The sequence below is a fragment of the Rhinolophus ferrumequinum genome, chromosome 27 (assembly GCF_004115265.2).
Source record: "Rhinolophus ferrumequinum isolate MPI-CBG mRhiFer1 chromosome 27, mRhiFer1_v1.p, whole genome shotgun sequence".
NCBI classification, from domain to species: Eukaryota; Metazoa; Chordata; class Mammalia; order Chiroptera; family Rhinolophidae; genus Rhinolophus; species Rhinolophus ferrumequinum.
In genome coordinates, this window is record NC_046310.1 from 25,116,510 (window position 1) to 25,143,575 (window position 27,066).

Here is a 27,066-nt window from a genome sequence, read left to right on the forward strand (position 1 = left end):
TGTTTGGACCACAGTTTGTTTAACCAGTCACCCAGTGAAGGACATCTGTGATGGTCCCAGTTTGGAAGTATTATAAATAAAGCTTCTATGAACATCTGTGTACAGGTTGTTACATGAAATTGATTTTAATTCTCTGAAATGTCCAAGAATGCAATAACTAAGTTATATGGTCATTGCATATTTTGTTTTGTGAGAAACTACCAAACTCTTTTCCCGAGCAACAATACCATTTTACATTCCCACCTGCAATGCATGAGTGATCTAGTTTCTTCGCACCCTCACTAATACTTGCTACTATTACAAATTTTTTCAGCCATTCTAGTAGTTGTGTAGTGATAGCTCATTGTGGTTTTATGTTGCATTACAATGATGTTGAATATCTTTTCAAGTGCTTATTTGTCATCTGTATATCTCCTCAATGAGATATCTGTTCACGTCTGACTATTTTCTAGTTGTATTGATTTTTTTTTAACTATTTAGTTTGGAGAAATTTCATATATTCTAGACACTGGTCCTTTGTTGGATATGTAGTTGGCAAATATTTTCTCCCAATATGTATCTTTACCCTCTTCACATGGTATTTTGCAGAGCAAAATTTTTTTACTTTAATGAAGTCCAATTTATCAATGGTTCCTTTCAACGAATCATACTTTTAGTGTCAAGTCTTAGAAATCTTTGCTAGGCCTAGACGTACTCCTATTTTTCTTCCTAAAGCGTTTTTAGTCTATGTTTTACATTTAAGTCTATGATCCATCTAATTTTTATGTAAAGAGTAAGATTTAGGTTGAGATTAATTTTTTTTTTGCCTTTGGATGTCCAACCACTCCTGTACCATTTGTTAAAAACTGTATCCTTCCTCTGTTGAATTATTTTTATATCTTTGTCAAAAATTACTTGACACCTTTGTGAGGACCTTTTTTTTAGGATTCCATCTTAATTTATTTATAATGTTTTGGATTGTATCTCTTTGAATAGTTTTCATAGTAGTTGCTCTGTGTATTATTATATACGTATGTGACTTATTAGTCTTCTGGAAACAACATTTTACTGCTTAAAGTACATGTGTGAACCTTACTTCCATTTAGCTCTCTTTACCTTCCCCACTTCGAAATATCATTGTTTTGAGTATCCAGTGGTGTTATAATTTTTGTTTCTATCACCAAATATGTTTTATAAAACTCACGAGGAAAGGGACAGTCTACTGCATTTCTGCTCTTTCCATTGTTCTGTCTTCTCACCTTAAACTCCAAGATTCTTTCTTGTATAATTTCCTTTCTGTTTCAAGAACTTCCTTTAGCTAATCTTTAATCTACCATCAACAAATACATTTAGTTTTCTCATCTGAGAATTTCTTTATTTCCCCTTCATTCTTGAAGGATAGTTTTGCTGGATATACAATTCCAAATTAATTGTCTTCTTTCATCGCTTGAAAAATGTGCCACTTCTTTCTGGCTTTCATAGTTTCAGATGAGAAATCCACTGTTATTCAAGTTGCTATTCCCCTACAGGTAATACATCATTTCTCTCTGGGTGCTTGCAAGGTTTTTTCTCTGTCTTCTAAGATTTCAGAAATTGTATTCTCATATGTTTTAGTGTGGATTGTTTTAAATTTTTTTTTGTTGGAGATTTGATAAGCTTCTCAAATCTGTAGGTTTGTATCTTTCACCAAAAGTTGGAAGTTTTTAGCCATTATTTCTTCAAATAATCTTTCAGTCCTACTCATTCTCTTCCTTGGGTTCAATGATATAAGTGTTGGATATTTTGTTATTATCCCACTGGTCTCTAAGGCTCTGTTCATTTCAATCTATTTTCTCTTGTTCAGATCAGGTAAATTCCAGTGATCTGTTCTCAAGTTTATGATTTTATCCTCTGTCATCCTCATTCTACTACTGAGTCTTTCTAGTGAGATTTTTATTTTTGTTTTTGCATTTTTAGTTCTACAATTTCTACTTGGTTTTTAAAAATACCTTCTATATCTTTGCTGACATTTTCTATTTTTTCATTTGTTTCAACAGAATTTGTATTTGCTTATTGAAGCATTTTATGATGGCTGCTTTAAAATTCTTGTCATATTGTATAGATGTAGATGTGAACAAAACCAACTCCATCTCTGTGTCCTGGATTTCATTTCATTTTTAAGTCTTATGTTGTGACATTTGACCAACCTCAGTGTCCTCCTTAGTAAGCATATCAAAGTTTTCTAGCATCTGTGTTTGTTAAAATGTAGACATAAATATTTTTGTTCGTAACAGCTGGAATGGCATGACAATGGAAATAAATATCAAGTTGGTGATAGTACTGATTATAAACAATCATCTATCACAGGAGATATAGCCCCTGGTGCTACTACATTCTTTGTCCCTTTGTCTTGTCAGTCATTAGTTACACTATTTTACCTGAGTTACATTATTTTTAAAAAGTATTGTAACAAGGGTCTGTTAGCAAAGAATAACCTGTGCAGACTGCTGGGTCATTTCTTCCACTCCAACCCAATTTTCCCATAAGTAAATTACCCTATAATAAATTCTGTTATGTTCTATAGAGTTGTCTGCTTTGTTTTGGGGTCTGAATATACCTTCTTGTTATGGTGGCCATACACCATTACTCCACCATCAGACACACATGATTCCTACATCTGATTAATCTCTATGTTGGTGTTGGTTGTTTTTTCTCAGTCAAGCTGTGATTTCCTTGGTTTTTATTATGATGAATAATTCTCAATTATATCGTGGATATTTTGGCTATTATGTTGGAAGATTCTAAGTCTTATTTAAGTGTTTTATTTTAGAAGGCAATAACCCTGTTTAGGTTTATCATACAGGTCCTGTACTACTTTTATGGACTATGGTTTCAATGGCTTTTTAATTTTAAAAGCTTTTGCAGTGAGTTTATTTGTTTGGGGTGGGGGATGTTTTGTTTGTTTGTTGCTTGTTTGATATATTTGTTCCCACCAGGGCCCGAGGGCTCACTCTGGTCCTAGCTGGACTGCCTGAGGGGCAAAGGAATTTCCCCAGGCCAGGCCACTGGGTGTCTCTGAGATAGGAGACTCGTCTCAGGCCAGCCAGGGAGGGGAGGACCCAGCTGGGTGCTTGTTGTTAGGAGGTTACCTCTTTGCTGGTGGTACCAGCTCACCTGATGTCTGAGGGACTCTCATTAGATCCAGGAGAAGAAGGTGTTAACCTGGGCTGCACCTTATCAAATACTCACTTCCCTCTTATTCTACCCCCATCCTGCCTCCCAGGTGATATATTTGTGTATATTTTGAGACTATATTTTAGTTCTGGATTTTTACTAAAATAAGTTGTTTTTGTTTGTTTGTTTGTTTTTTGTAAGTTCTCTATTTCATCAACAGTAAATTTTACTAAGGTCTTTTTTTGTTTGTTTGTTTTCCACATACTTTCTCACATAACTCAACCCATCCTCCTGGACTTAACTTTTCATCTGGTTAAAATACTTCCTTTAAGAATATTTCAAAGAAGATATGTACAGTAAGCCTTTTAAGAGCTCAGAGGTCTGAGAACATCTTTATTTCACACTCAAATACTAACTGATGGTTTAGCTTAATATTCTGGTTTCTACACTTTGAAAATATTGTTTCATGGACTTCTTGCATTCTGTGTTGTCATCAAAAAGTCTGAGATCAATCTGATTCTTATTCTTTTATAGCTGATCCGCTCTCAATGTTTCCTTTTCATCTTTGTTACCTATAAATCTTAATCACAACCTATTGGGCCCCGCATCTTTTATCTATCCTGTTTTGCACCCTATTAAGCCTGTCTGTATAAGGTCTTATATCTTTTCCTTTTTCTGGGCAATTTTCAGTCATTAGTCTCTCAATTATTTCCTTTCTCTCCTCTCTAATTGTTCTCTTTCCTTCTGGGATTCTTTTCACATCAACTTTGATCAAATAACTCTATTCTATATCACTCCAGTTATCTTTTAGGTTTTCCATCGCTCCGTCTCTTCCTGATGTCCTCAGAGTTTTTTTGACATGACCTTCTGGTTCACTAATTGGTTCTGCAGCCAAACCCATTTGTCTGTGAAACTCATTTACTGAGACTTTTTCATTTTTACATTTTGCATTCTCTGAACTTCCATTTGGATTACTTTATGACTTCACGTTTTACTTCGTGTCTTCTGTATCCTCCCTTACCGTTGGGGAATCTCTGATGTTTATTGAACACCTTGTGCCTAACTCACTAATTATGTATCATCATGCAGAAGCCCTTCAGTTTGCTGTTGTTCTCATGTAGAGCTGTCCTCCTGAGGAGTCTCATTTCTTTTGCATGTGAGTTCATACTTCCTCAGGCGTATTAGTTACTTTGGCTGATGATGGGGCTTCGGAGAGGGGATAATGCCAGTGCCCCAGCTTGTGCCCATCTGCATAGGTGTAGGTGGGGCACCATCTCAGGGAGGAGAGCGTCTGTACTTATAGAAACACAGGGACCCCCTCAGTGGTAATTACGTACCTCTCAAGGAACAGGGAGGGCTATGGGAATGAGTGCTCAGGGTCCAGGCTCTCTGTGGGACACCCTTCCACGGGAGTGCTCTCTTTTCCAGTCTTGTCTCCCCTGACTCACTGGCCAGCAGGTGCTTGTCTGTTCCCAGAAGTAACACGGTGGGCATTGGCCTTCCCTGACAAGGTGGGAGGAAGAAGGGGCCATGCCTGGAAACCCCTCCTCCACTTTATCATCTGTTTCTTTCCACATGGAGACCAAATCACATTCAGTTACCTGGGCGCGGGGAGGGGTTTCTCAGCCATTTTTTATTATTATCTTGACAGACCCATCAGCATCTCTCTGGCTTCTAATGGTGTCTGCAGGACTGGCTTGAACGGTAGGAGCCAGCAGCCCAGCTCTTATAGCTTTCCCAAGGGAAAAGAGTTTGCTGCTTCTGCAAACAATTTTCTACTATAGTGATCTGAATATTCTAATTTCAGTTCCATTTGCCATTTGACAAAATATAGTATGTGTATTCTTTGAGTGAAAATGGGATTTGTCCTGAAATACCTCGTAGAATGCACATGTCAAAGTTTGGAAGCCGATTTTAGAGACGCATGCCGAACAGGAAGGAGATCACATAGGGGTGGATCTGCAACGCTTCATCAAGGTTCACGAACTATTTCATCAAGCTACAGATTTTTAGAAACCTCATCGAGTCTGTTTGTACTAAAGAGAGCAGCAGTTAATTTCAAAGTTTTGAGATGCTTTGCTCTTCCCACACAGGACAGTAATGAGGTCGTTAGTGAGAATCCCTTAAATGACTGACTGGTGATATTTTCCCAGCCAGTAATGAGGCAATGTGAAGACACAATTTCAGTGTCTGGCGGAAAGTCCTGGAATAGAGAACTGAGATTCATCACTTCTGTCCCTCCTCCCGGATGGGAGCAAAGTGAGGTCTAAGAGACCGTCTGACTGTGGCTCGAATCATCATGGAATGAAGCCATGTGTATTAGTTACGGGGAATGATGGCAGGACGGAGGGTAGGCAGGAAGTTTGGAGGTAGGCTTCCAGCCACTTTAGGGATGGAAAGACTGACACTATAATTTCAGCTCTCGTCACCAAACTCTTTCCTGACTTATTAATACTTTTACTTAAAGGGCATTAATATTTTACCTTATTATTTAGAAACTTGGAATATAGCCAGGTTTTTTTACAGAACCATGAGGGAGGAAAATATCAAACCGTATATGAATGTTCAATAGAATTAAACTTTCAACTTCCAATTGCTTAAATACTAAGTCCTCATGTTTCTAAAATCATTTCATTACTTGGGCAACAATGACTTAATCTCCAATTCAAAAAAAATTGTTGATATTAGAAATATTTAAATTATATTCCTTTGTCCTCTCTTTTCCAGGAAAGAAAACTTCACACAGTTCTCCACTGAACAGACTTTTGGACACGTTAGCCTCTTTCCTCAAATGCCACCTGATACTATGACGAGAGCAAATGTAGTGTCAGGAGGAGTGTTTGTCTAGGAAATTGTAGCGGACACTTGTTTGCTGAGCCAACAGCCCCTTCTCTTTTGTGTTTCCTCAGAGAACTCAGGTAGTATTCAGATAACCTACCTACCCTCTCTCTCTTTGGAACATACTGGATGGTAACCCCCTCCCTTGGTCCTCAGGTAGGTGATTGGATGACCTATGACTTTTCCCTGGACCAGCCTTTGTAGTCCAGGTTGGCCATCCCAGATGCCGAACTAAACTCAATCAGACCTTGTGTTGTGTCCATCGTGGGGTCATGGTAGGTGGGGAGTGGTTTTTAATCTCTCTCCCAATAACAATGAACAAAGAAACTACAGCATTTATCTTGTGACCCTAATGGAGCCAGCCTACAGACAAAGGTGATGCATTATGCATGGAAATGGCTAAAAAGAGAAAGAATCCGGGTTTTTGATGACAAGTCTGAGCTGCTGAATCAACCAACCCAGGTACTCATCCTACTGTTATTTAATCCAGAGTTGATATTTCTATTAATTGTGGCTGAACACAGAGCTGACTCAACCAAAATCAGGCAACTGTGATTCTGCTACAAAGTTTGGTGATTTTTTGAAAACACAGTAAGCCCTTACTTAACATTGTCAATAGGGCCTGACTTTAAGCGAAATGACCTGTAATGACACCAGTGTTCCCACAGGCTGATTGATATAAACAAAGGTTAAGTTCCTACAGCAACTCATCAACGTTACAATGACACAACATTGAACAAAACAATATTACTCTAGGCTGTGCTGTTATTTATCTCAATTTAAGTTTCTACATTTGTAATATAATATTCCTTATGTCTATTTTGGTGGGTCGTAAAAAGAAATATACAAATGGATAAATACAAGGTATAAAAGAGCAGCAGTATAAAAAGTACATAACTCCTCAAATTTTAAACAGTAGGAGGCACTAATAAAATGAAAACCGGCTTAACTGTGCATATGGGCCATATTCGTTTCTGACCCTCCTATGTAGCACAGGTGAGACCAGCGACTAAGGCCACCCAAGATGAAACCTGCCAGAGATGATAAAGATATCGGCAGAAGGTAGAGCTTTACTCCTCCCCTCCCCCTCCCCGCCCTCCTTTTCCCCTGCTCTTCTCTTCATCCTCATCCTCATCTTCCCCATCCCAGTCACCACCCCAATCACCACCATCACCATCACCATCATTAACAGTTATTGGTCAGGAGTAGTCCTAAGAGTTGTCAATCCCCAAAACAACCCTATGAAGCAGATGCATGCTTCATTGGAGCAGTTCTAAAACATAAATTCAAATTCTTTGACATTCTCCCCATCGATAGATGGAGTCTCAGCCCTCTCCTATTGAATCTGGGCTGGCCTTGGTGACTTTCTCATAACCAGTGGGACATGGAAGGAGTAATGACACATAGCTTCCAGGGCTAGGTCACATAAGCCATGCAGCTTCCACCAGCTGTTCCGAGGGAAGCCATCTGCCAAGCAAGAAGTCTATCTTGAGCTCATCCTGCTGGAGAGACATCAGGTCACCTGGTCAATGGCACCAGCTGTGAGCTCAGCTGACGGCCACTACCAGCTGCCAGCCACGTGAGTGACCCATCTTGCCCGCCCAACCAGCTGAGCTGACATGACTGCAACCCTAACCTCATGACCGCAGCCCCAAGCAAGAACTGCGTGGCCAAGCCCTCCCAGAGATATGACCCACAGAACTGTGAGAAAAGTACAATGATTGTGCTGGGACAGACCTCCATTTTACACATGAGAAAAGTGGGGCCTCCTCAGAAATCCGAGATCTAATCTGATCAGAAGCCCGCTCTGCTTCCCTTGTCTGTTGCGAGTAAGCCAATCACCACCGATTCTGGAAGTCCTTCCCAGCTTTGCAGCCTATTTAAAATTCTAAGTAACCAACTACCTTTGTCACCCCGTGCATCACTCAGTGGGGAACACCAGGTGAAGAAGGACAGAGAATGCTACCACAAATAACTAGATAACTATCTGGAACAGCGACTGAACACTCAGTTTTAAGACATAAAATCACGTCATCAGGGATCCCCATCAAACCAGCCCCTCTTCTTAATTTCTCTATTTGATATTCACGGTTGCTTCATTCCTGCCTCATGCTGGCTTGTTCAGTGTCCTCGCCCCGTTATTCAACCCTGGAGAGCGGGAAACTTGTCTGTCGTGCTCTCTGCTCTATCCCCAGAGCCTAGCACTGTGCCACACATACTAGGGCCTTTGACGCACATAAAGAGAGTGAACTGAATGAAGGCCAAAAATCATGGTCACTTTTAACATCTCTCTGTCCCTTAATCCCCATATCCGACGGTAGATCATAATTGAGAATATTGTTCATGCCTGTTTTTTCCCTTTTCAACTGCTACACAAAATTAAACATTTTATTTCTTTACCCCTGGAAAACTGCAATTAATGGTGGGCCTTTCCGCCTTCAAATATTTCACTCTTCCCATCTATTATTGCTTCAAAAATGTGAGTGGCTCCCAGAGCTTGACCAATGGAAAGCAAAGGCCTTCACGGCTTTTTCCAAGTTGACCTCTGGAACCCTCCCCCATCGCTGTCCTGTGTGTTCCCAGATGCCAGCGAAGTGGCCGCTCAGTCTTCCCAGCGGCCTGACAGATGCAAAACTTCTAGTGACAGAGGACTACTGCTGTGCCTCTGCTTCGCTAAAATCCCCACCCATGAAAAGTCGACCAGTTCCTCAAGGATGATCTCATGTATCCCTTTAATACAGAACTTGTCCCTGATCCTCACACCATGTATGTCTCCTCTCTCTAACCCCACGTGGCATTTTGTAGGACTCTTGAGACAGTTATTACATTCTGCCTTGATGTCTGGGTTTTGGGTTCATATACCTTCTTCTTCTATATGTACTTAATGAGGCTTGAAAACATTTCATACTCGTTTTCTTAATCCTGTGAAGATTATACTCCTGCAAGGTCCTCAGTAAGTATTTAAGAAACTGAATCAGGGAAGTTATATTTAAAGGACTCCTCCCATTTGAAGCAAATAAAATATGTAAGTGTAAAAATACGCATCCTAATAAACGTTAATGGGGAAAACCTTTCAGGGAAGTGACCCCAGGGTATCGACTACATTTGAAATTTACATCTCACCATGCGCTCCCCTGTCAGTGTACGTGGCTTCTGAGCTCTCCAATGACTAAATGGAAATCATCAATTCCTTCACTACAATTTAAAGTGGGGAAAACCTTTCTAAGCAAAACACAAAACGTTCATGTCAAAAAGGAAAAAAAAAGTGATAAATCTGGATACGTATAAATTTTAACTTCCACACGGCAAACGTGCTATAAATAAAAATTAAAAAACTGCCTATTAGGAAAAAAGTATTTCTAACATGTAGAATAGTCCATGAGTCAAATTCCTTAACCTGCAAACAGTTTTGGAAATCAATAAGAAAAACAGCAAACATCCCACGAGAAGATAGCCAGGATGGGCAGAAGAAGAAATGCAAATGGTCAATAAACACATGTGTGGGGACAGAGCCCCAGAGAGCAGTTTCCAGGCTCTCGGCCTCAAGTGGAAAGGTGCTGGCTTGGGTAGTAGATGGCCGTCAGCTGTGGCTGGTTGGTCGTCAGCTGTAACCAGTGAGCCATTGGCCACTGATATAACTGCCGCGGCTGTGTTGGGGAGTCGAGTCAAGGGGAGTCGAGGAGAGAGTCGGTCGGTCGGCAGAAAAGCGCACAGCAGGTCGCACGTCGTGTGAACCCAGCCTCCAGTGAGACCATAGTGGTGTGACTCCCCTACCTATGGCTCCGTGGGTGTTCCTTTTTGGCCTCACCATACCCTGCGTTCTTATGTGGGGAGCAGGAGCTGAGACCCCGCAGACCACCCCTCGTGACAACATGAAAAGATGATCAGCCACATTCAAAGTAGAGAAGTGCAAACTGGGAAATGAAAGTCTAAAAGGTACATAGTTCACTGTTTTAGGAGTGGTGGATAAATCAGTACCTTTTGTTAGGAAAGAAATTTAGCATTATTTGTCAAAATTTAAAATGTGCATGCTCTTTGAGCTATCTCTTCCATGTCTAAGCATTTACCCTGCAGATATATTCAGACAAGGAAAAAAGAGATACGTGAAAAAGAACACTAATTGCACATGACAAACAACTGGAAACAACCAAAGGGAGCAAACTGGAATCACCCAAATTTCCTGTTACTAGCCATACAATCATTTACAAGGGAAGGCTAAGATAGCTCTTAAGATGGAAAGCACTCCAAGAAAAACGAAGGTAAAAAAATACGTTTAAATTAAGGTTAAAGATAGGTAAAGCACAGAACAAACAGTATTCTATCATGATCTCATTTAAAATTTTAAAAAATAACTAAAGAACGGGCACATATTCCCACCCAGGCCCATGCATTACTGAAGCGTGATGTGCAACTGTTTCCTTGCGGTGCAGGACGAGACAAGGGACTTTTGCTCTATAGTCCACCCCTTTCTGTTGTATTTCTTTCTTTTCTTCTGAGGAAGACATATGCATCCTTTACTTACAACAAGAATGTAATTTAAAATTCGTAAATGTCTCCCCTTTCTTTTTTTGCTTTTGCCATTTGGCCAAAATTGGCACAGTCCTTAGCTTGGGTGCTAAATGTCCCCACTCTGCACAGTCTCCACCACAGTCTGTGAGGCTACCTTTGATCACTATGAGGTGAACGTCCGGGGAGGGGCTTCTTGTCAGAGCTCTTCAGAAGTGCACGAGCTACATTTCGTCCCACGAGCTCCAGGGTAAGTGGAAACACGTGCCCACACTCAAGGCCGCCCAGGAATTTTAAGGGAAAACAGGGGCAAGATGACAGAGAACGTGTGCTCCTCGCAAATCACTTCTCAGCTTATCTCCTGGGTAGATTCCAGAAGCTCAACTCCAACAGAAAAGGAGCCAGCCAGACCCACAGGTGAAATACATTACTCTTGCTACCTCTCAGAACATGCAGCTTTCCAGAGACAGCTCACTAATAAATGCCAAGAAAGTGGATGGAAGACAGACCTGCCAAAGACCTCACGGCCCGACTATGTCATCTGACAAACGAACCGGCCAAAGAGCTAAGGACTCGGTGCAGGGAAGTAGACACCTGTATCTGGCTGTTGGCAGAAAAAAAATACAGAAAGGTCCCCAAACCTTTTAATGTTCTAGAGTGAATATTGAAAGCTGCTTAGGAATAAGCCAAGCCAGCAAGGCGGGCGCCCCAGCATTGGGGGCTCCACAAGGCACGCCCTCAGCGTGCCATGAGAGAAGGGTCTTACTGAAGTCCGGGGAGCTGCACTTATTGAAATAAATGCAAAGTCTCATGTAGGGATCTTTTCATGGGAAACGGTCCATGGATTTCATGAGATTCTAAAAAGGCTTGTAATTTAAAAAAAGAAAAGAAAACATGACTAATGTGCATACGAATCCTTGGGGACTCTTGGGAAAGTGCAGTCCTGGTTCCTAAGCCAGGGTGGGGCCTGAGACTCTGCTCTGATGTCAACACTACCGGTCCCCAGGCCACACTTGGAGTAGCAAGGACCAAGTCCTGGCCGAAAACCAACAGTGTCTGCATTGCCAAGTTGCATGCACCCACGGGATTCGGTGTAACACAAACGGATCTGAATTGTAGTACATGTGACAAGATACACAGGACACGGACAAGCTCAGGCAGGTATTATTGGTACTTCTAAGATCCCCTAGGAGTTCGGCACAGCTCGTTCCTAATCCGAGAGCCTTGAAGGGCTGCCTCCCATCACTGCTCTGAGAAATGTAACCCGTGGTCCCAGGTGTCTGGGCCCTTCTTGTGTGTTCAGAAGGAAATCCAGCAAAGAAGGTTTTCCTCAGTCTGGCTTGCATGTACACCCCCCTCTGGGGAACTGGCTCGAAAAGCAAGAGTAGTCGAGTGAGCTCACTCTGTTTACAGAGAATTTATGTGGTGCTGAATATTCATGCGTATGAAAGATCAGATTAAATCTTCACAGGCAAACAGAAGACCTGGGGATGGTGGCACACACTGTCCACACAGCGTGCTCAGCCCTCTGGGCCTGGCTGGGCTTTCAGCCACGGAGGGAGGCAATGAGGCCGAACCACGCTGAGATGTGGTCCTGAAAGGGGACGTCTCTCAGGGGCAGGAGACAGTGGCGTGTCTTACAGCTGAATCCTGCCCCCACAGCTCTAGCCCCAGTACACAAAGTATCATAAAGGCTGAGATCCACATCGAAGTCTAAAAATAGTGCGGTACAATGATTTCCTCCTTTCACTCCACCGGAGAGCAAACCGGGTGACACCAATATCCGCAGGGCACAACCGACTTCTCCGAGTTTCTGCAGAAAGAGCGATTACACAACTGCCCTTTCTCGCCAGCAGACCGGCTCAGAAACAAGGAAGGGAAAGCAATTACACTGGTGCTGAAAACCAACAATGGATATTTGATGATGATTATTAATGGGGTAAAGGAGACAGAGCACTGAGCAGCCACCAACCACGCAGTGTGTCTATGTGCAGGAGTCCCCAAGAGGCGGATTAATTTTTGTTTTCCTTTCATCTCTCAGCCAGTCATTTGAATGCGACACAAACTTGCAACGTGGCCTGTCACACGCTTATCAGTATTCAAAGCTGCCCCACTATGACCACATTGTCTCCCCTGGACGCCCCCGTGACAGGCTCTGTGCTGGGGGGCTTGTTTTCCCTTTGCCTCTAAACGGGAGGCAGATGTCACAGGGAACTGACTTGTCACATGCAGGAAATTAACTAATTTTCGAGACATCAGAAAGACATTTTGTAGCAAATATTTACTTCTCTGTTTCTTTCCTACTGATACTGAACAGGCGTTATCTAACCTGGAGGAAGCTGGATTTACAATGTCCGAGAATAAAGGGATGCTTTGGCTCATTCTAAAGAAAACAACACCATCAATTCCTCCAGCCCCTGAGGAAAACACTGCTGCTGCTCAGAAGAACATTTGTCATAAAAGAAGGAAAAGCACCGCCAGCGTGCTGGTGGAGAGGACTGAATGACTTTATGTGGCAGTCGGACCAGCTCCCCTGCACTGCCGACCTCGCCACTGAATCCCCAGTGTCTGCCTGCCTCGCGGTCGTCACGAACACAGCAGCCTCACCGGAAGTTGGCCGTTTGCATCTGGAGATGCACAGAGGGCAAGGCTGGGAGGTGGAGGGCGGGATCAGAAGATGCTCGGCCAGGAGACTGGTCTGTGTCACCCTCTCTGTGCCTGGCAGGTTTCTAGGCATTTCTCACCTATTGCTTCATCCTCTTGTACAATTTCACCGTGAGGTGAGTATGTCATTGTGACCATCTCAGCTTGACAGTTCAGGACACACAGGCTCAGGAGACTCTGGGGTTTGTTCAGTATCCTAGCTACCCAGTTGGTGGAACTCACAGTGAATCCTACACTGATGACAAAACCCATGATCTGATGGTGCCAGATTTTCATTCATGTTATGGGAAGTATGTAGTCTCCTTCACCTGGAAACACAACTTCGTATTCTATACCCAAACAAAACACCAAGGCACTCACCTGACTGGTCTCAAACACACGACACGAGACCCTGAAAGCTGCCTTTACCTGAGCATTTTTTGTGGGAGGTCTTGCTTATTTCTGTGCAAATACAGGAAGATTTCTCTTGAGATGACAGAAACAACAGTAGTTGTAAATGGTAACAGACAAAACAGGCATTCATTATAACGTGCAAACTGAACATTTCCCCAGGCTGCTTGTTACAAAAACAAAGGTTTCAACTGAAACTATTTCAAAATGCTGTACACACACACACACACACATATAGGCACATATACACACACATGCTCGTACGTCATGACACTCTTTATAACTAATCCGTATTATTCGTCCCAGGACTCTAATCTTCAGCCTTTTTCAATAATAACAATAATAATGATAGAAATAATGGCAGCAAACCTTTACTGAGCATGTGCCATGACTAGTGAAAACATGCTTACGTACCGTACTCATTTAATCTGCAAAGTAGCCCTGTGAGAAGGTTACTATTTTATCTCCTTTAAGAGACAGGAAAACTGAGTTTTACAGAGACTCTATCATTTGCCCAAAGTCACAAAACTAGAAAGTGTAGCAGAGGCCAGGATAAGATCATTGGAGTCCAGAACCTATATTCTCAGACCGCTGTTGCCCTTTTTCCTCTAATTCCTACCAGTCCAGGTCCTTCTCACCACTGGCCTTTGCTTGGACTGGCCTTGGACCTACAAAGTCTTCCTTCCTCCAGCTGTCTCATCATCCTGCTCAAGTGCCACCTACTGTTGATCCCCTCCTCAGGCAGAACTGCTTGCCCTGATCACCTTCCCTTAGATAGATATGAGGTGTGACCACAAAATACAGTGAATGTTTAAATAAAAAAAAATTATTACAGTAGAAGACACACTGCCATTAATCCCCCTCGAAATACTTCCCCTCTTTTTAAACACACTTATCCCATCGTTCTTGCCTCTTTCTGAAGCAGTTCTGGAAGTCCTCTTTCGTGAGTGTCTTTAGTTGCACTGTCATGGCTGCCTTGATGTCCTTAGTCAATTGAAAATGTTTTCTGTACATTTTGACTTTACGAAAGAGCCAGAAGTTGCATGGTGCCAGATCTGGTGAATAAGGTGGATGAGGACACACTGTAATGTTTTTATGTGACAGAATTGCTGTACCAGATGCGATGTGTGACCTGGAGCATTGTCATGATGGAGGATGATTTACGGCACACTTTAAAACACACCTTCTCTCAACCGTAGCTCACACCCTACTGACTGCACCGAACAAGTTGAAACTTGACACACACTGTTACTAAGGTTCGATGCGCCACTTCCCATATTGAAGACTCTGCCTTTCCATTGGATGGCACTCGGCAGCAGCATTCACCGTACCTTTTGATCACACCTCATAAAGAAGCCATGTCTCAGCCATGAGATGGCGAGTTCTTTAAGGGACAGCGAGGCGCCTTCCTCCTCTTTTGACCCACAATGTCCAGCACGGCACCTGGTGTTCAGTACCTGCTCCACACAGAGTAGCTGACAAGCCCATCCACAGGGTCCATGCTCTTTGTCCCCCGCCCCACTCACCAGTGATAAGGAACATGTTCCCAAGGTCTGAGTGGCATCCCCTGATACCCACAGCAATTGTCTCTGTTTTTGTGAAGCTAAAAGAGCCCCAAGTTCATCAAACGAGTATTATTATTGTCTAGCATTTTAATCACTTTGATCATCCAACTTCTTCAGTTTCCTCACATGTTCCATTCCAATTTATGTTTCCTGGTATATTTGTTCATTATTTTAAAAGTAATTAAAATTTCTAAATTTATAAAAATATTAAAAAAGAGCTGGCTGGTTTAATCATAGATAGGTTGACTGCAAAGCTCTTTTAAGTAGAGTTACCTTTCCTGATACATTTATCTGTCTGTTCAAAGATCAGTAATGACACCACAGAGTGTGGCAGGCAGATTTGGAATTAGACGGCTCCCATTTGAGCCTGGCTCACCCCTCACTAGCATGTGACTGTGGACAAGTGATTTAACCTCTCTGTGCCTCAGTTACCTCATCTGTAAAGTGGGGGTAATGGTAGTATCTACCTCACTGGATTGTGAAGATAACATGAGCTAAACTAAAGCATGAAGAGCAATGCCTGCACATGACAGATGCCACTGGCAATTATTCTACTGTCACCACCACTGCAAGGCCCTCTGGGATCAAGGCCCTGACTACCTCCATACGCAGTTATGAGCTGATTGCCTGTCAGCTCCAAATTTATCCTTCATGGCCTGCTCTGCAAAAACCTCGCTGGGCCCTTTAAACGTTTTTCCTTGGCCCCGGCACAGTATTAAGTTCCATCAGCAGAGGGAACTGGACAGATACTGACGGGAGGGGATCTTCCCAGTGCCAGGGTGCTGTGGGCAGGCTCCTGGAAAACTTGGCTTCTTCAGACCTGCACCCATCCACAGCATTCTGGCTTCTCCAGCACCTGCTCCTGAAGCACATGGGATTCTCCTAGGTCCCAACTGTAGAACCTGCGAATGTTACCTGATATAGCATAGGGGCTTTCTGAGCTGGGGAGGTCGCCCTGGATTACATGGTGCAGTCACATGATGTAATCATAATGGTCCGTATAAGAGGGAGGCAGAGGGTCAGAATCAGAGAAGGCGACATGATGACAGAAGCAGAGTTGGAGTGCTGTGCTTGGAAGATGGAGAAAGGGGCCACGAGCCAAGGAATGCGGGAGACCAGCAGCAGCTGGAAAGGGCAGTGAAGCAGACACTCCCTGCAGAGCCTCCAGAGGGAACCAACCCTGCCGACACCCTGGCTTTGGCCAAAGCCCAGTGGCACTGACTGGACATCTGGACCCCAGACTGGAAGACAATACATTTGTGTTGTTTCGAGCTTCTAAGTTTGTGGTCCATTGTTTCAGCAGCAATAGGAAACTCATACCGTGGGAAAGTGGACAGGAGTCCCGCTGAAATCAGATTGGCCATGTACGAAAACGACTGAATCTGGGCAATGTGTACATGGGGGTTCATGACAATTTCTCTGGTTTTGTATGTTTGAACATTTCTATAGTAACTAGGTTTTTTTTTAAGTCTTACTAAGGGAATTGAAATTTAAAAGTCCATTTTTAAGATACAGTTTTCGTGTTTCATACATCTGTCCCAAACCCAGCTCCAGAACGTTGGCCGACCTTAGTCTGGGAGAACAGGGTCTCTAAGGGAGGGTGAGTCTGGCCCGCACCCACACAGCTCTCCTGTGGGCGCGGGGCCGGGTCCTCCGCGCTGCAGGGGCCTTCCATATTTGAGTTAACAAGAGAGCCTGCATCTCATGGGATTGTCAGATGCTTAAGTGAAATAATCCATTTGAAGTATTGATAATAGCCGTGCAGTCATTTCCAGCTTCCCAACAAATCAGTCTTGATCATGATTATCCCAATTCTCTCTAAAATGTATTTGTGACATAAATATTTTGAGTTAGTTTAGATCATGACGATTCTGTTTTTAAAAGCTCTTTTTTTTTTTTTTGATTGTTTTATTTTGATGGTCTCCTGAGATTAAGAGCAGCTTGGACCAAGGGTGGGGGGGCGATGTGGGTGTGGGGTGCTGTGACAAAAATGCCTCTCCTGGGAAATAAGTGCTGGTCTCTCCACGTCCAAATATTCACCCACGAGAGTCTCCGGTCCTGGTTTATCCTTCAACATGGAACTAACAATAGAAGTCTTATTGTCCCACGTAAACTGAAAGGACACCTTCCTCTTCCTGTCCCAATGCCACATCTTCATCTGAAGCAGCTGCAAGAAGGTCAGACCAGCTCTTTCATGAACAAATTTGCAGTAACTCTTCTGAGCCCAGCTCCTCTTCAGAGAAACTCCGTTTTCTGCTAACCGGCCCCTCATGGGGTCAAGGCTGACGCCCAGAGGCGATAAACTAATCAGGGTTTTTAAACCTCCCCCCACCTTTCCTCACCCAATGTGAGGTCTCCTGTTCACTTAGGGTCTTGGAGTGGAACATGCAGCAGGAGGTGGGCCTGGCTGGCCCATTAAACACCACCTACCAGAACTGTTAGGACATTTGCTCCAGAAACACTGGAGACAAGGGGACGCAGTGTCCCCTGCAGCCTGGCCTTGTCTCCTCCCTCAGAAGTCACAGAGCTTAGGAGAACTTGCAGTGAGCCAAGGAGGGTTATTTAGACACTTAATAAGTACACTAATGAGCAAAGGCTAAAATATTTTTCAATTTACTCTATAGACTTTTGAATTTATTAAAAAAACTACATATATCGGTGTGATAGGTTCATTTTATTATAATGCTAAGCAAGACTACAAGAGTTGGCAGGAAAACCACTGCGTAACCAAACAAGTGTAGCTACGAGTATGAATCCATCTGATTACCGCTAGGCCCGTCTCGGGCTCCATATTATCAAAGTTAAGGAGACAGAAGCAGCCACTCAATGGCAGCTACAAATTTCTCCCTTAAAATTCTCATGGATCTGAGCAGGTTGGTAAAGCCATACCTGCTGCCAGGTTTCATTAGGCTCATTTTTCACATTTTTTGAAGACCTAAACATGGCAATGGTATTTATTTTCATGACTTAAGAAAAACGACCTATACAAAATGACCCAATAAAAAAATGACCAGTGATGGTGATTTATAAAGTTGTCGCGTTTATGTGACGTGGCTGTCATGGTTTGAGTGTCACATTGTGTTGCTGGTCAATCCAACTGTGAGGCCGTGCACAGGCGGCCTGTACAGACAGGCTGGCGCAGGCCACCTGAGAGCAAGGAGGCCAGCCCAGCACCCACAATGCGGGGCCTGCGATCCTGCCATCCACACCCCGAATCACGGGTCTTTCAGCTGTCATGCCACCTGACCCTGCTGGGTCTGTGAGCGCTGAAGACGGCAGCGCGAGGAGAACAGGTGCAGGAAACACCACACTGCATAAACATCTACGGCTGTGAGACAGTCACTACTCACTCCGGCCCGCAGAGCAGCCACGGCTTCCGAGAAAGGTCATGTTTGGGCTGGGGGTGAGGGGGCTGCCCCCCTCCGTAACTTGCCTTCCAATGACTGAACAGCTGGCTCTGCTGGCTTTTGACCTCTTGCGCCCTGAAAGCACTGAGTCCTGTCTAGAGTGTCTCGTTGTTATTGCTATTCATACAACTATTATTTTTAAAACGGGTGCCTGGCTTCCCACGGGAATCTGCCAGTCTCCATTGGAAAAGAAGAGCTAGCTCCACTGCTCTGGGCGAGGGGAGGGCAGCTGCAGGGCTGCGAAGGTGTGTGTCTCTGCAGTTATCACAGATCTGAACCCAGGACTTCACGTGGCAAGAAAGACGGACTGAGGAGTTGGGGGCTGTTGATGTTGGTAACTCACATCCTCGACGCCTGCTCCCACGGTGGAGACGAGAGCCACGGCGCCCGGGGCCAGGGATTTGACTGACGGTCACGGGGAAAGCAGCCCTGACCACCGTTCCTCCCAGACCACCAACCCCTCTGCCCAGAGCTGCTGCCTCTGAATACAGGTGTGGCCATCTCTCAAATGCTTGTTTGTTCTTCCCTGAAAGAACAAGACGTTGACCTGGTTAGTCTCACAATCCCTGAAACTACAGTTGACCGGGATCCATCAACTAAGCATGAGGGGGCAGGTTGCTGAGGGTGCCGAGGGCCTGTGAGGAGGGGACCAGAGCCTGGGGTCACAGGCGTCACATCGGCACTAGAACCCGCGGGCCCTACAGGTGTCATGTGGCCACTGCCCCCTGGAGCAGCTCCTTTGTTTTCTCCTGAACATTGTAGTCAGTTTCATTCATTTCTTACTCTTGGGTTCAGACAGTGCTGCTACACCAATGGCCACTTTCTTTATCCACCTCCCAAATCCTCATGTCATGTTTTACCCAGGAGGTAGGGCGGCTGCTATGAAGTCAGACGTGGAGAGGAAACCACAGGCTCTAGTCAATTCACCTTCACCAGTTCATCTCTCAGGGTTTGAACCTCTGGACATTGTCACACTGGCCCTGAGAGAAGACTTCTCCCTCTTCAACAGATTAAAGTAACTTAAGACAAGAAGCCAAGCTCCCGTTGTCACAGCTGCTATCTGGGGTCTAAATGCTGACAACCAACCTGGAAAACAAAAATGGGACCAAATCGATTCTGCAGTCGAGCAGTTACATTTGACTAAACCCTGTAGTTGAATGGATTCAGTCGCTTACAGAACCAGACGAAGCACAGCTGAGGTGGGGCCCTGCCCCTGGCCGGCGGGAGAGCACGACAAGCGACAGAAACACCGCCCCACTGCATGCTCCGATAAGCCACACATCCAGCACATTGGCACCTGAGAGCAATTTCCACTCCGTAACCACAGAAGTTGACAAACACCATCATCAAAACAAAAGTAAGTTCCACAGAGTAGCACTACATCAAGAAAATTCTAGAGACAGAGTGTCCACTAACAGACAGGCTTGAGCTCACTTACAAAGTGGGATGGTGTCACCCCAGAGGGACCAGCTCCTGCAAAACCACAGCTCCTAAGCGGGGGATGGGGCGGGTGGGGGCTGGGGGGCTGGCTCGTCTTCCCATTCACAGAGCAGAAGAGGAAGCAAGCGGTCAGACTGCTTCCTGGAATTGTCACAAGTCGTCGTCTTGTCTCGTCTCCTCCTCAGTCCACAAAATAATTTCATGATTTCTTTTGGTAACCTTTTTTTAAAAAAAAGGCCCTGTTTTTGTAATGAATGAGAGCTACAGAATTATCTTTTGGGGCTCAGCATATCATACAATCACATAAAATTCTCCCAGCTCAAGAAAATGTCATCTTTATATCAGCAACAACAGAAAGAGAAAACCTGTTTTCCGCCTGAGGCAGTTGTGATAAGGGAATTAGAACCCACCCTGGGGCGGACTCCAACCTAAAGGGATACATACAGCCCAGGACAGAGAGTGTGTGCAGCTCGCTGCAGCGGCTGAATAACTGATGTTCCCACAGCTGTCGTGTGATTCAGGGCGTCTGGGGGTGTGGAGCAGTGAGGAGGCCCAGAGGAGCAAAATGAATCAGGACACTGCTGTGGGTGCTAGTTTGTCTGGTCTACTCGCACCAAGGCCACTGTAGCACTGTCCTGTCACTTTCCATGAGATAAGGACATGGGGCAGAGTCTTAGAAAAGGGCACACCGCACGCTACAGGAGTTTTACCCATATTAATCCTGCGTCTAAAACTCACAGGTTCACACCATATTAGCAAATTAAACTGTCATACCATCTTCACAACACTTCCTTCAATCACTAAAAGTCTTCTCATTTTAATTAATGACAAATTGGATATCTACCTACTGGGGTTTCCACTGATACAGCAAATTTAATTGACTTTAAGATTTCTCAAGACCCTCCCAAAATGCATCAAAAACACACTGTAATGGTTTCTCTGGAGTATGTAAAAATCATCTTCGTTTGAACGTTCCCTATTGATTAATTAACATTCCCTTTTTAGAAATGTGACGGACACCTTGCAACACGCACAATCCAGGGGACAGCAGGGCACCCAGGCTGCTGGCACGGCGGGCGTCACCTCTGCCCCCGCCCTCCTTGGTTCAGTCTCACACAGTGATCACCACCGCCTAAACCAAACAATAAAGAGAGCCACTGGGCATTCTGCCAGTACTCAGGCCTCCCTAAATGCTGCCGGTTAATTTCTGAATTGTTCTCAGTGGGCAGAGTGTTCATAGCTCAGACAAACTTTGGGTTGAACTGCACAAACCACAGCGGAGTCTGCGGCCACAGCCTTCTGTTTTCAGGGATCACCAATCCCCCATCTATTTTCTATTCTGCTAACCAAAATCACAGTCACCTTTCTTCTTTTTTCAGGCTATCTTTTCAAAACAGTACCACGTCCAATGAAGTGCTGCATATTAATAACAAAGAAAATGATGACAGGTGACTGAGACCTCCTCCTCACGTGTGGAGAACTTTTCGTTCTGACCCTGGAATCAAAACTCTGTCTTCTCCTTGGACCACACTGCTGTGCTACCAGAATCTTCCGTTGAACTTGGTACTGGAAGCAGACCTCTCCCTTCCTTGAAGCCCCTACTCAGTCTAATTCTCTTCTTTCCATCTGCTCCCTTCTCTTTAGGTCAGGAGTGTCCAAACTGCGGCCCACAATCCATTGTTAATTGGCCCGCAGCAAATTCCCAAAATATATTTAGTTTACTTAAATAAACCAGGTGAGGCAACACGTACTTCCCCTCGAGTGAGTGGCCCGGCTGCTTGTGTATTTTACCGCATGTGGCCCTTGGTGAAAAACGTTGAAAAAAGTTTGGACTCCCCTGGTCTAGGGCAACATTTTGGCTTTCTCAAAGGGAGAGAAGCAAGTGTAATGGAGTTACTTCCCCCCCCCAAAATGTTCTCTCAGACTGAAGTGATTTTGTTCTGGGCTCCACAGAAGGCCCAGAGGAGGGTCCTTGGAGCTCCGTGAATCACCGATGATCAATTCTTCCCAGCGCCCAAGCTCTGGAGCCCGGGGTCTTTCTCAATCCTAACAACTCCAAAGCCAGCCAGATGGGTTCTACAGCCAGAATTTAGCTCTAGGAACCTGGCCATTTGATTCTAGAAAACCGTGGGAGGCACTCAACCTTCATCACAGCCATTAACATGAAGGCAAGTACCTCATTTCTTTCCCCTTCCACCCCCGGCGGGCTGCTAACAGCTGGCCGAGGGGCAGGCAGCAGGACAGGCCAAGTGTTCAGACAATCAACAGGGTCTGCAGACCCTGAGTGGAGGCCATTAGCCACGAGCAAACATCGCTCCTCTCCCCATAGTTTTGTCAGGAAGAGAAGGGATTCTCTCTGGAATTAGAAAATAAGGTTTTTTGGTTGTTGTTGTTGTTGTTGTTTTAATGTAGTTTTTTTCTTCATAATTTTCATGGTGCCATAGCTCCTAGTAAGGTTATAATAGCATTTCTTAAGCCTTATTGTATACGAGAAACATTCTTTATCTCACACTATTATTGGCCCATTTTAATAAAAGAAAATTGAGCCTTGTAAAGATGTATTAACCTGTGACAGCTCACAGCTTGGAAGTGGCTGCGTGCAAATCCAGACAACCTGATTCCAGAGCCTGCACTTTAAATTGAAATGTCTCATGTTCTCCACAGTCGGCAGGAAAGAGGTCACTTGCTTGTCTGGGTTGATGGTTTTCTTACTCGTGACACGTCAGGAGGACGGAGACCCTTCACGTCAGTTCCTGCATGGGGGCGCAGCTGCTCAGAAGGGAGGAGCCCCGGCTCTGTGGGCCAGGGGAGGCCAGATGAGGGTGGGGCGGCGGCCGCTTCTTCTCTCGCCTGGTTGGGGCTTTGGGGTTCCAGAAGCAGGAGCTCTGTTTTCTCTTTCTGAAAACCTGCATGTAGCTTTTTTAATTGACCTGAGTGTTCTGGAAACTAAATCCTCCACAACCAAACATTTCAGGGGAAAAAGTTCTGAGTAAAAATTCATTCCTAGAGTTTGCAGTGAATTTAAGGCAAATGTAGACCTACAATGTTTATTATAAACTAAATCATTTACATATACTTTTTAAAATGTGACTTAGTTTTATATTCATATAAATCATCCTTAATTCAGTGTCTAGAATAGTAAATTCTGTGGTGTGAGTCCAAGTCCCATATAAATGTCACCAATATTTGTCCTACTCTTGTTTTTCCTTTCTTTTTTCTACTTTTTAAAAAACCATGCCATCTTCTTATATTTTTATGTATTATTTTTGTATGTATATATTCTTTATGTATTTAAGTATTATTATTTTAAGTATATTTAAGGGTTTTCTGGTTTGAGATGAAATAAGGTTAAAAATTAACTGTGAACAATGAATAAATACGTCTTAAGTTAATGTCTACGTAGAACTTTGTACAACTGGTGCTTTACATTTTCTTAGCACTTTAAATTTCAAAATCATAAGGTATTTTAGATCATTGTTTCTCCTGGAAATTGCTTCAATATTCAAAACTGGGCAGATCTAACAACGGGTATTTTCATGAAGATTTTCTTGGGTACGATGGGCAGGATCAATTTCTCTGATTTTAGAATGAAAACGTGGGCTTGCTACAAATGGCTCTATCAACCAAACGAGGACGTCACACGCATTCCATGTGCATGAGGACTGAGCCCTGAGCAGGCAAATGAGGTGAGAAGGCAGAACACAGACAGACAAAAACAAAACTCACATCCCAGGGCAAGGGGGTCAAGGGGCAAGGGAGAGGCAGACAGGAGACGAGATCTGAGCCAGAAGAGGGAGAAACCACTGTGGGCCACGGGCTTTCAATGGAACGTGAGGGGTAGGATTCAACCAAGTGGGGAGACCAGAGTCAGGCAGGGGTGCAAAGGGATGATACCTTTCCCAGTACCCTGCATTCTAATCGTCTCCTTCTGCTAAGGAGGGGGGAGGGAGGAAGGGAGAGAGGGAGGAGAGGAGGGGAGGGGAGGGTGGGGAAAGGAGGGGGGCCGTGGGGGAGAGAGAGTAGGTGGGGGAGAGGGGAGACAAATAGCAAACAGCTCCCAGCTGGGGACGGTAATGGACATGGGAGGGTCATCCGAACCAGGGAGGGGAAAGAAAGAAGCTGAGAATCTCTTCCTGAGATGCAGAGGCAACACCAAGAAAGTTCAAGGCCACGAAGAGGCAGTAAGAAAGGCACCGAGCTCCTCGTGAAGAAGTGAGGTCTGGGAGAGCAGGGACATGTCTGATTCCATGTCAGGAGGGAGAGGAGGAAGGCATAGAACAATACGTCAGCCACAGAACAAGAAAGTAAGAGTAGGAACAAACAAGCGGCGGCGTCTGCGTGCGGCTACATTCCTTTTCTTTGTACCCAGGGGGGATGGGCGTTCTCACGGCAACCAGCTGCTTATCTACTGGCGGCCACTTCTTACATTCATTTCCCTCAACTGCTTCTGAAATAAGTTCACTATGGGTTGAAAGTGGATTGTTCCAGGTGCCCAGGAACTTGGAAATGACCTTGCATGACCTGGAATGGAGAGCATCTGTAGGATCTCTGTTAGGAAGCCGGTGAATAGCCACCACCCGCTGGGCCACCACCGGGGTTGCCTGCCATGCAACCCAGCATTGCTCCGTCAAGATCCGAATGGACTCTGAGCTTAAGGCGACTTGGGCTTTCAGCTGCGTGGCTGTGAAGAGCCACACAACCTAATGAGACCCATGACTGCTTGCCCAAAGTCACCAGTAGCTACCACGTCGTGAATTTCCTCTCCTCTGTCTTTTGTCCGCCTATCCTTTCAGCCTCCATGTCTGCCTCTTACTTCCCCTTTGTGTAGTCTGAGTGCTGACTCTTCTGTTACAAAATTAACTCTTTTTTTCCTCTGTGGATGCGAAGACAAAGACGGCTACTGGATGGGGGCGGGGGGTCATGTGCCCGGTGTGATGCCTGACTTAGTGTTAGAAAATTAGCAAATGACTACTGTCTTCAGCACTATCTGATATTATGTTATTGTGTGTGTACTCATCGGTAAGGAAATGATGAACATGCACTCTGATGTTTGTTTCCTGAATTGTATATGTGTATTACTAACTAACATACACATATAGAACATTTTCAAAGACAAAATTTAAATCAGTGAAATGAAAAAGTAAAATAGAAATTCTAGAATGTTCTTCCCACACCCTTGTGGACCATCTGGTGTGCAGCTGCTTTGGGAACAAGAGCTTTAACAACCCCTTCTCCAGCCCTAATTCCCATCTTCATTAGAGCCCAGGCAGTTGGTCATCAGTACTTGCTCTGGGCCATGACTGGCGGCTCTGGGAGCCGTGGGTGAGGGCACCAACCTGGTCTCCAAGGCACACATTGGCATGTCCCCTCAACGAGCACTGTTCTGTGCACAGAGCTGCTTCCCCACTGGACGGTACAGCCTTGCCCGTAGGACACCGCTCAGCCTTCTCTACATCCTTCACGTCTAACGCTATGCTGCTTACACAGAAGGTCAGTGCAATTTTGCCGAATGATACCCTCCAACTCCAGCAAGCTGTCCGACTCCCAGGTCTCGCCAACCTCTGGAGAGAGGGCAGAGAGATCCAGACAGACAAGCTGAGAAGGTAACAGAGGCCCAGGCAGAAGCCACATGACTTTCCCCTCCCTGCTGGCTACCTCTGGGGTTCTTCTGCACAGTGCATCCTCCTAGCTACCATCTCCCATCAGACTGTCCGCACGGAAATTTCAACATAATTAGAAGCTAAACACTCATTTTTTTAAAAAAAAGAATGAAATCACCTTTACAAAAATATGCCAGAGTCTGTATCTCAAAGTAAATTTCAGATAAAACCAATGGGTTCTTGATAGTTCCTTCTAAAACTAAGAAGGGCCTTGAGAAGCTCTCTAACTACTTCCATATTCAAAACAAGTTTTAATGATTTTTGTTATCTCTTCGGATTATAGAAGTATTATACGTGCGTGCACACACACACACACACACACACACACAAAACACTTGATAAACACGGACAAGCACAAAGAAATAAAAATAACCTAGATTCCACTAAACTGCACCCATAATTTTCAGCAAAGCTTTTATATTCAACTTCGGGTGTGGGGGAGAAGGGCTAGAACTGAGAGATGCGAGAAAGAAGGGAATTTTCCCATTGGCCATGCACACAAGAGGCCCCCTACGTTTAAAGGGAACCACCACTGTAGGGGGAGGGCTTGGTGCCCAAGAGCCAGACACACGAGCTAGCCACTGGACAACACTGAGCTTCTCCTGTGCAATGGTTAGAGATGTGAGACACCACATATAATCAATAAAACAGGTACCCGCTCCATGAGATGTTTGAACATTCCTTTTGAGTCTTTGAGAAAGACAGCTAACAGAGAGTGTATAATAATTGAGAAAATAGACATTAAAGCAAGGTGCAGCCATAAGGGAAAACAAGCTAGGCCAAAGTATCACTCCCAACCATTGGAAACAATAAGCCTGAACGAGTAAGAATAAGTGGGGAAAGCTCTTTAAGAGTAGATGTTTTTTCTATTCTATTACATACCACTAAGATTTGATGGCAAGACAAATGGCACTACATCTTTTTAAGCTGCCTTCACTTTTTTTTTAAATAAATTTTATTGGGGAATATTGGGGAACAGTGTGTTTCTCCAGGGCCAGTCAGCTCCAAGTTGTTGTCCTTCACTCTAATTGTGGAGGGCGCAGCTCCAAGTCCAGTCGCTGTTTTTGAACTTGTTGTTGAGAGCTCGCAGTCTAAATCAAGTGAGCCATCTGACCACCCCTCCGGAAGCTCAGCAGCAGCTGGCTGCCTTCAATCTAGTTGTGGAGAGCGCAGCTCACTGGCCCATGTGGGAATCGAACTGGCAACCTTGTTGTTCAGAGCTCACACTCTAACCAACTGAGCCATCCGGCCAGCCCTGCTTTCACTTTTTGAATCTAATAGTTCAGAATACAGTTTCAAGATACAATTGCTATTTTTCCATTCATTCTTACATTAAATATAATGTTATTGACTGTCTACCACAGGCCAAACAGCGTGCCAGCCACTTAGAACACAAAGCAAGTGGGGCATGGGGCCCATCCTCGGAATGCTCCGAGTCTCACAGGATCAGACAGAAGACATGGC

At 44.5% G+C, this 27,066-nt stretch overlaps 1 protein-coding gene across 2 annotated transcripts in view; it reads right to left on the reverse strand.

Moving 5' to 3' along the window:
• The window catches only part of DISC1 (DISC1 scaffold protein), a 285,116-nt gene that overhangs the window by 33,426 nt on the left and 224,624 nt on the right, over nt 1-27,066 (reverse strand). The window contains exon 11 of one of the 2 annotated variants that reach the window (XM_033099897.1): nt 19,422-19,588. The exons of the other annotated variant lie outside the window; for it this stretch is intronic. Coding sequence (XP_032955788.1) covers nt 19,570-19,588 — 19 coding nt within the window. The 3' untranslated portion in view covers nt 19,422-19,569. Of the gene's footprint in view, nt 1-19,421; nt 19,589-27,066 lie in introns of those variants that run through there. 2 annotated transcript variants of the gene reach the window in all.